This window comes from Gouania willdenowi, unplaced genomic scaffold, assembly GCF_900634775.1.
Source record: "Gouania willdenowi unplaced genomic scaffold, fGouWil2.1 scaffold_269_arrow_ctg1, whole genome shotgun sequence".
NCBI lineage: Eukaryota > Metazoa > Chordata > Actinopteri > Blenniiformes > Gobiesocidae > Gouania > Gouania willdenowi.
This window is the reverse complement of record NW_021145026.1, coordinates 1170885-1181271: the sequence shown is the minus strand read 5'-3', so window position 1 is coordinate 1181271 and position 10387 is coordinate 1170885. Positions and strand designations below refer to the sequence as shown.

The window sequence follows — 10387 nt, the reverse complement described above, 5'->3', positions numbered from 1 at the left end:
CTAGGTGTTTATATTATATTTAGAGTTACACCTGTTTCTACGTTCACACACAACTTTATCAATAACATATTTTGAATTGAATGATCTGTGCTTATCAACATGTAATAAATGAGGCTTCAGGTTCTTCACACTCACAACTCTGTATGTGTTTGAACCAGAACTGAGCCAGACTAAGTGGACCTGGACCTGAACCCAGTTGTGTGTCCTTTAGAAGTAACAAGTCCATGGACGGACTCAGTGACTTCAAAGTACGACAATCAACTGACCCACAGTAAATGAACATAAATAAGGTTGTTTGTTTTCTTCCTGATGGTTCAGGTTCTTCACACTCCACACTGATAAAGCATCAGTAAACATGACTCATCAATTTTGATGGACTATGTTTGTTATTGAAGTGGTGCTGATGTAAATCTCAGCAAACAGTGGAAGGTGAAAGAGAAAAGGCTTTGTAGGAATGGTCTCCAGTGTGTAGGTGAGTCTTAGACAGTGTGTGATCTTCAGATTAGTGAAGGATTGAAGACAAATAAAGCCTCAGTCCAACAGACTTGTTCTCCTGTTCAGTGGAAACATGCTGAGATGTTCCACACGTGAGCTGAGCTCCAAAGGCTGCTCTACACTCACTGCACTGTGGCTCTGCAGGACATCACCCACTGTTACTGATGTTCACATGATGTTAGCAGAGCTTCCTGTGCTTTCCTCCAGCTGCTCCTCAGCATGTCTGAGTGTCTGTGTCTTCTCCACAGCAGCTTGGAGGGTGTGGATGGTTCCTCTGGAGCTGAGCCTGACTCCATCTTTACGGTGTGTATGTCTACAAAGACACTAAACCTGTGTCAGTCTGTGATCAAACCACCGTACACACACACACACGCACGCACGCACGCACGCACGCACGCACGCACACACACACACACACACACACACACACACACACAGATGATTGGAGCAGACCTTCACTCATCACCTTTAATGTGTTTGTGTTCCAGCTGCTGGAGGACAACATCATCAGCTTTGTTAAGGCTGAACTCAAACACATGCAGAAGATTGTGGATGGAGATGATCCAGAGTGCTCAGAGAGTCAGATGGAGGGTGAAGATGAGGAGCAGAGGAGGAGCAGGGAGGCCTTTTTGAACATCACACTGTATTTCCTGAAGAGGATGAAGCAGGAGGAGCTGGCTGAGCGTCTGCAGAGCAGTAAGAGCAGTAAGAGCATGTGAACATCTTCACTGTGAGGAACATCACATGAAGGACACAAAGCTGGCTTTTCTTTTTCAAAGCATGATTCAATCAGTCACATTTAATCTGAGGAACCATCCAGACTGAGAACATCACACACTTTGATCTCCAATGTTCAAACCTGCTCTGACTTCTCCACTCTAACATTAAGTTTGTTTTCATTCAGGAACAAAAGCTCATCAATACCAACGTGAGCTGAAGTCCAATCTGAAGAAGAAGTTCCAGTGTGTGTCTGAGGGCGTGGCTAAAACAGGAAGTCCAACCCTCCTGAAGGAGATCTACACAGAGCTCTACATCACAGAGGGAGGGGGTGGAGAGGTCAACCAGGAACACGAGGTCATACAGATAGAAACAGCATCCAGGAGATCAGACACAGCAGAAAGAGCCATCACACTAGAAGAGCTCTTTAAAGCCCCTCCTGGAAGACCTCGACCAATCAGGACAGTGATGACAAAGGGCGTGGCTGGCATTGGGAAAACACTCTTAACACACAAGTTCACTGTGGACTGGGCTGAAGACAAAGCCCAGCAGGAGGTCCACTTCACATTCCCACTAACCTTCAGAGAGCTGAACGTGCTGAGGGGGAGGAGCTTCAGCTTGGTGGGACTTGTTGATCACTTCTTCTCTGGAAGCAAAGAAGCAGGAATTTGCAGCTTCCAGGACTTCCTGGTTTTGTTCATCTTGGATGGTCTGGATGAGTGTCGGCTCTCTCTGGACTTCCTCAGCACTCAGACCCTGACTGATGTCTCAGAGTCCACCTCAATGGAGGTTCTGCTGATAAACCTCATCAGAGGAGAACTGTTTCCATCAGCCCTCCTCTGGATAACCACACGGCCTGCAGCAGCCAATCAGATCCCTCCTGAGCATGTGGACATGGTGACAGAGGTCAGAGGGTTCACAGACCTTCATAAGGAGGAGTACTTCAGGAGGAGGTCCACAGATAAAGAGCAGGTCAGCAGGATCATTTCCCACATCAGGACGTGTCGTAGCCTCCACATCATGTGCCACATCCCGCTCTTCTGCTGGATCACTGCTACAGTTCTGGAGGACATGTTGAAGAGCAGAGAGGAGGGAGAGCTGCCCAGGACTCTGACTCAGATCTACAGCCACTATGTGGTCCTTCAGAACAAAGTCAAGATGGTGAAGTTTGATGGAGGAGCTGCCACAGATCAACACTGGAGTCCACAGAGCAGAGAGATGATAGAGTCTCTGGGAAAACTGGCTTTTGAGCAGCTGCAGAAAGGAAAGCTGATCTTCTATGAGAGTGACCTGACAGAGTGTGGCATGGACCTCAGAGCAGCCTCAGTGTGCTCAGGAGTGTTCACACAGGTCTTCAGAGAGGAGAGCAGGCTGTACCAGGACAAGGTGTTCACCTTCATCCACCTGAGCCTTCAGGAGTTTCTGGCTGCTCTTCACATCCATCAGACCTTCATCAGCTCTAAAGTCAATCTGCTGGAACATAAACCACAGAAGAAGAAGAGCTTCAAGAAGTCTACAATTCAAAAACTAACTCTGAACCTTCTCCATCAGAGCGCTGTGGACGAGGCCTTACAGAGTCCAAACGGACACTTGGACTTGTTCCTCCGCTTCCTGCTGGGTCTTTCACTGCCGACCAATCAGAGGCTCCTACAAGGCCTGCTGACACAAACAGGAAGTGACTCACAGAACAATCAGAAAACAGTTAAATACATCAAGAAGAAGCTGAGTGAGAGTTTGTCCACAGAGAGAAGCATCAACCTGTTCCACTGTCTGAATGAAGTGAATGATCGCTCTCTGCTGGAGCAGATCCAAGAGTCCATGAGATCAGGAAGTCTCTCCACAGAGAAACTGTCTCCTGCTCAGTGGTCAGCTCTGGTCTTCATCTTACTGTCATCACAAGAACATCTGGATGTCTTTGACCTGAAGAGATTCTCTCCTTCAGAGGAAGCTTTTCTGAAGCTGCTCCCAGTGATCAAAGCCTCCAAGAAAGTTGAGTATGTGACTTTAGAACATGTCTTTAATTCTGTCACAGACAAACGTCTGTAAGGTTTCTCTGATTCTTCATCAGGTTGAGTTTCTGTGGTCTCTCAGAGAGAAGCTGTCCAGCTCTGTCCTCAGTCCTCAGCTCTCAGTCCTCCAGTGTGAAACATCTGGACCTGAGTAACAATGATCTGCAGGATTCAGGAGTGAAGCTGCTGTGTGAAGGACTGAAGAGTCCTCACTGTAAACTGGACTATCTCAGGTCAGTGGGATCACATGTTCCATCAACATTGTCCTGTTTCTCGTCTCCTCACTTGTTTCCTGAGTTGTGGATGTTTTTCTGAATCCAGTCTGTCAGGTTGTGTCATCACAGAGGTGGGCGGGGCTTCTCTGGCAACAGCTTTGAGCTCCAACTCCTCCAGTGTGAAAGAGCTGGACCTGAGCTACAACCATCCAGGAGACTCAGCAGTGAAGCTGCTCTCTCAGAGACTGAACACTCTCAGGTGAGACACATCACAGCAGCTCATCACATGTTCACATCAATCCCCATCACATGTGTGACAGAGAGCTGTATCAGAGGAATGTGATGACGGTGTGAGAGGTGGGACACTAAAGGAGGAGGACTGGGACAGGTTAGAGGGATGAAGGACAGAGATAAGAAGGTAGTGAGGAGTGAGGCGAGGCTGATGGAGAACTATGAGGAGCTGATGAAGGAATGAGAGAGAAGATCAGAGGAGGTGGAACCAATCAGTGAGGATTGTGTTCATACAAAAATATAAATATATCTCATGGAATTACATTTAAATCTTTTCTCTGACACAACAAAAGTTAGGGATGAACTGAAATGTAAATTACTGGTCGAAAACCTAAATAACATTACATTTCCAGCTCTAAATGTTACTAACCACTAAAATTAAAACATTGCAATTGTCTAAATTATTACCAATGTTTCAAATCATCAATCAATTAAAAGGTAGGGGAGGGGATTTTTTCCAGAAATTTTTTTTAAGTTTTTGGTTGAAATTGTCTTAATGTTCTGACAGAAATTAAGTTCTTATGTGCTCTGAAAAAGGAACAAAGAAAATCCATCAAGTGTAGCAGCTGTAAACCTGTAAAAACTTAGACCAATAATGAAATTATAAATTAAATTATATAAAAATAATTTTTTTATTAACCTATCACGTCTTTCTGTCTCCGTGCTGGTTCTCCACCCCTTGCGTGAACAAGCCCACACTAAAAGTGGTGACGAACTTAAAACAGAGTTTTTAGTTACATTTTTTAACATACAGTATATAATGATAAAGTGTAGTGTTTACTTACTGCTGAATGAGACGACGTAGTTTCTACACAATACAAACAATGAGCTTAGATCCACTTCTGCAGCAGCTGTGCTAATGCATGTGAGTGAGGCGGAGCACAGAGGGGAGGGGGAGGGGGGTAAGCTACATTCAAAATCATGCTAGCTTTCAAAAATCACCTACCCTGCCTTTAAAATATGAAAATATTTATTTAGCACTGATAATCCAACAATGCATAATATAAAATAAAATAATAAAATGTTTAACTTGACCCACTTATACAATTATTAAAACAGAAATATGTATGTTTTTTAAAAAATTTAAATCTATTTCAAACTGTAGACATGTTATAAATATCATTGTTTAACAATTGTTAGAGTTTTCGAGCTAACTCTCGTGTTCAGTACCTGAGATTTCATACAGAGAGACATAGTCAGAGGTTTTGCTGAATCAATCAATCAATTTATTAGAGATGAACAGAAAATGAATCAACAAGTCATAACAAGTCAATAGAAGAACAGACACTCATCTAAAACACAGCTGTGGTGCTCAGGGTCTGCTCACTCCCTGGGCCCCAAACATAGATTTATCAGTGTTTTTATATATTTAGAAATCAAATGATCAGCTCCTTGTAATTAGTTAAAGATGTCATTTACTGGTGATTTAAAGCAATACAAATTATGTTTAAGATTTATTTATTTATTCAATATTATTGATCATTTAGGGGTTTTTAGTGTCTGTTTATTTGATTTATTTAGGTATATAGAAGATATATGAGTTGAATAACATGTATTAAGTTTAATTTTAAAATATAATTATTCTTATTTGTTAATGATTTAGACTTTGTGCATTTTGGGTCAAACAGACATTTTAGTGTTAATCTGATTGTCTTGTTTATATCTGATTTGTCTCTTCGTTTACGTACATGGTTGTGTTATTTTTAGATTTAGATTAAGTTGAAATCAGATCTTCTGAAACTGTTTGTCCTTGTTCTGAAAATAACAGCTAACAAGTTGATCTGAATATATTTTATGAATAGATTTATTGAGTATAAAGATATATAATTATAGTATTACACACAAAAAGAAACCATGAATAATAATCCATTCAAACATTTCCTCTCTTCACACTGTTTAACAGTGTGACTATATAAAATTATGAATAAGACAAAATATTTAATTCCGACTATGTTTTAATATGTTATATTAATGTTTTTATTTTAGAAATTATAATATCAGGTTACTTAATGTAAGCTCGTTAATTTACTTTAACGTAATTTTATTTCAAGTTTTATTCCTATTTTGTTTACCATTGTTAGAGTGGGACAAAAACTTTTATTTAACTTTATTACATTTATTTGGATTTACTGTTAGACTGTGTTTTAATATAAGAAAAAAGTTATAAGTAGAACAGAACAGAATACAAACATGATTTGTGTTTAAATTGAATATACAAAGTAAACTTGAAATAAGCCACTTATATTTTTCTGTACAAACAATAACTGGAATATATGCTCATCAAAATCAATCTTACAAAACATCACATGATTACAAAAGGTGTTGTAAGAATTATTCAATACAGATTTTATAATTTCTTTATTACATACAACCACATAGTGTGGTGAGTCTATGATTGCTATGTAGTGTGTGTATTTTATTTTAATATCACTTCTCTTTCCATGTGAATGTGAAAACCCACAGCAGGAACCTTAACTGATTGATTGATTGATTCTTATTTCTTAGTGAGGAAAAATACATTCACGGTCCTGCCTGCCCACAGCGACCAATCAGGAAATGACTTTCAGAAATTACTATCAATCTTTATAAAGTTTATATGGAAGCTTTTGAAGCACAAACGACAAAAACACGTGATCACCCTCTAATATAAACTGTGCAGAAATAATCTATCAATATAATATAGAAACTTTTGTTGAATAAAAATCAATTGAAGCAGAGTGATATCGCTTACTCATTTAATTTACAATTATATGAATCCATATTAGTTAATTAGTGTTATTCTATCAGCTGTTCTGTTTCCTAACTGAGCAGGTGGTTTGTTTCAGATTATTTTAATTTATTTTTAAAGTAATTTATCATTGCCCTCTCTTGTAACTTATTATATTTATTAAAAAATAAATAAATAATAATTAAACTGAAACATAGACTAAATCAAATACTTATCCAATGGTTTCTGTTCTCAGCTGGTGATGTTTGTATCCTGTGAACAAGAAACTACATTTATATACATTTCAAAGGTTGATTATGATTTTTTTTAAATATTTCAAGTAATAATTTCTATCTAATTCTATCCATCTCTACTAATATTTATATAGATTACAAGGGAACAGATTTGTGATTGTATTTATGTCTTTATTATCTCTCTAAAGAGTCCTAGTTTAATCTATAGACCACGTACCATGTACAGTTCAGCCCCCCCACCTTTGATTAGACGTTTTAGGTGGTGAGGTTGTTTTTATAACCTCAGGTGATCAGCCACTGTTCTGCATTCTGGGCCAGTGTCTATACAGTATATATGATTCCTCAATATATGAAATAATGTTATCCATGTCTGTTATTAAGATCATTTGTTTATTTACCTTTTAACTAAAAAATATGACTTTTATTCAAGCTGTAACTGTAAAGTGTTGGGGAGTGTTACAAAAAAAATAAAGTCAATCAACTCTAATCATCAAACGATAGAAAACAGTATGAAATCTGTAATTATGATATCCAAAAGTTATTCGAATTGTAAATTCAAAAATATCAACGTATGACGAACAAGAAAAAGTTTTTAGTAATTCCTTAAATAGAAATATCCTAACCCATCTTAAATTAAAACTATTTAAAGAATTAAACAATAACTGGTATGTGTGTATGTATGTGTGTATATGTGTATGTATGTGTGTATGTATATACAGTATGTGTGCAAACAGCTATCCTTCTATCACATGATCACTCACTCAAAGACACGCCCTGGTACATTTTTCACTCACAACACGTTTCTCTCAGACATACATAAAGTGTCATCATCCATCAATCAATCACTCTATGACACGCCCACTAGCACACTCACACTCACAACACGTTTCTCCCATACATACAGCATGACATCATCCTTATTCATTCACCCACACATACATACAGTCTGACCCTACATGGGTTTCATGGGGTCAGACTGGAATTAAAATGGGGTTTAAACGTCTAGTAATTGGTTAAAAAGTAGCTAAAAACTGATTAATATTTTATTTTTAAAGTTTTTTGAATTATTGTTTTTCAAATACACAATACAAATACAATTAGAGTAAATATCAAATAACTGTATCCTGTACTTTAACTTTCTTAAATAAATAAATCTAGTTCAAATAAAATATAGTATATAAATATCGAATCCTGGCTACTCTGTATCTGTAACACACTTTAATAAACATTATCAAAAACTAATTCTAGAAAAAAAAAATGTCTCTGGAGTCGCTGTACATTTGTGATATTAAAATGGGGTCACGACCTAAAAAAGGTTGGGAACTTCTGGGTTAATGTGAAGACAAAATAAAACTTATATAATAATACTAGTATAGTTTCCGGGTGAAAAAAGTGTACATATTGAATATTACAGGAGGGGCCCAACAAGATGGTTTGTACCCAGGGCCCAAAATGTGGTGCTACACCCCTGGTGCACACTCACAGCCAGGGTCTGTAACGCACAGACATCATCAGTTCTCAGATGAATATATGCACTATTAGCTAAACTTCACAATAACACTATAACAATGCAATAGATTAGATCAGCTGACATGAACCTGAGTCACTGCACCATCTATGTTTATGTCACGTGACTCCAAAATCCTTTGATGCACACCACAAGGAAATAATCTGACTATTTAAACATTATTTAACAACTCTACACATCCATTACACACAGAACACACAATCATAATAACACACTCCATCTCCATCACCACCACCTTGTAAAAATACTGTAGTGTGACGTTAAACTGTATGAATAGATATGAAAGTGTACGGTGGCACCATGCTCTTACTTTGAGCTGCAGGGAGGGTTACCATGGTTACAGGTGTCCAGATGTGGAGGTGCGCTCTGGGGGCGTGGAGATAAAGTCTCTCATGAGGGGACGAATGTCCAGGGAGTTCAGAATCTGTGTGTGGGTGTGCATCAGAGAAAGGTATGTGAGTCTTTTCTGGGTCATGGTGCTGCGTACCCATCTCTTCAAAAGTCAACGTGAACCTGTGTTGATTAGGCCTAAAAATAATTGCATTCAAATACAAAATACACATAATAGCCTACGTGTGTCAAAATCATTTCCCTAAATATTCATAAGGAATTTATAGATTGTGCTAAATGTTTTTCATAGGTTACATTTAAACGCCTACATTCTGGCCAATAGGGGGTGCTGCAACACCCCCAGCACCCCTACTTCCCGTGGCCCTGCTGAATTAAGTCAGTTTTCTTCAGAAAAACTCCATCGTGTTCCCAGCATATGGTTGGTGTTTAGTCTGGAGATGCTGCTGGAGATGGGAGGGCTTTATGGTGCTGTTAGCTAGCAGCTAGCCACATAAAAAGCACAGGGCTAATGGAGGGTCCTGTGAAGTGCAGGTGAAGCCCATCCCAACGTACTCCTCATGGAACTGTCTGGATTTCTGTGATTCAGCTTTTTTCTTCTGCATCTTTAGCGGAAGGCGCTTTTTGAACTTTATCATTTTAGTTCATGTTATTATCATCATTTTTATCATTATCATTTTTAAAAGAAAATACATGTTTTAAAATCCACATATTTTTCATGATTTTATTTGTACATTTTCCACACTAAATCTCTCATGCACCCCTGCAGTGCTGTTACTTACCCTAGGAGTTCACGTACCCCATTTGAGAAACACTGATTTAAATGACATAAATATTTCAGTCAAATAAATCAGTTACAGATATAAAGTGTATATTTTAGTTTTTATTAGTCAGTGAAGATATAAATATATGTTGATATAGTTTGTTACGGCAGAATTTGCGGTTGACCTCATTTGGAGACATGATTTATTGCTCTGGTTGAGTGATGGAGTCAAGGCGAAGCATTGATGATTTTATAAAAAAGGTTTATTCTAAAACTAAGTAAAAAAGTACAAAGATGGAACAAAGTGGAACAAAAATTAGTGACCGTCCGGGCGGACGTCCGATGATCGAGTGACCCACAGTTCTAATCGAACACGTATATTCCCCTCAGTCCCCCTCCCTCCTCCCCCAAGAAGATAGAGATAGAGGGAGAGGGAGGGGGTGAGGACAGAGGGTGACTTGAGTCAAAACAACCAGCTCTTGTATCTGATTGTCGTGAGTGTTGGAGGTGTATGCGTGTGTGAATGGATGTGTATTGGGTGTGTATGTGTGCCTATGTGACTGTGTGCACAGAGAGTGCCTATGCGTCTGGCCTTGTGGTTGCCTTGAGAAGATATCGTGTGCTTTGGAGAAGGTGGTCTGACCCAGAGCAAAGTTGAAGACATGAGAATCACACAATGGAAAGTTACCCAAGGCTTAAGGATTAATAATATATGAGTAAATATATTATTAAGCTAATAATTTCGCCTTAACATTCCCCACTTTTGGTCGCCATCCACGACCAAATCAAGAAACAAAATTATTATATTCCACCTTTGCTGTCTGTCAGGGTTAGCATCGTTATTGTCATACATTGGATATATTCTTCTTTTGTGAGGCACAGATATATCAAGAAAAAAAAAAACTTCATCATTATTATCAATGACATGAATCATCAAAAATCATCCTTTATTACCATCTAGATAAGCAAAAATCATCATTTGCATCAAGGACATCACTCATCTTTCATTGACTGAGTTCAGTGGTAACTGGGGTCACCAATAGCTAGAAGAATAGTGCAA

General features: G+C 38.7%; 1 protein-coding gene across 1 annotated transcript; it reads left to right on the top strand.

Moving 5' to 3' along the window:
- Positions 1 to 1151: 1151 nt before the first annotated feature.
- Positions 1152 to 9969, top strand: LOC114459155 (protein NLRC3-like). Its single transcript, XM_028441512.1, has 6 exons — positions 1152 to 1200; positions 1400 to 3206; positions 3281 to 3336; positions 8568 to 8667; positions 9718 to 9780; positions 9900 to 9969. The coding sequence occupies exons 1-6, from the start codon at positions 1155 to 1157 to the stop codon at positions 9967 to 9969; spliced, it is 2142 nt and encodes a 713-aa protein (XP_028297313.1). The 5' UTR covers positions 1152 to 1154.
- The last annotated feature ends 418 nt before the right edge of the window (positions 9970 to 10387 follow it).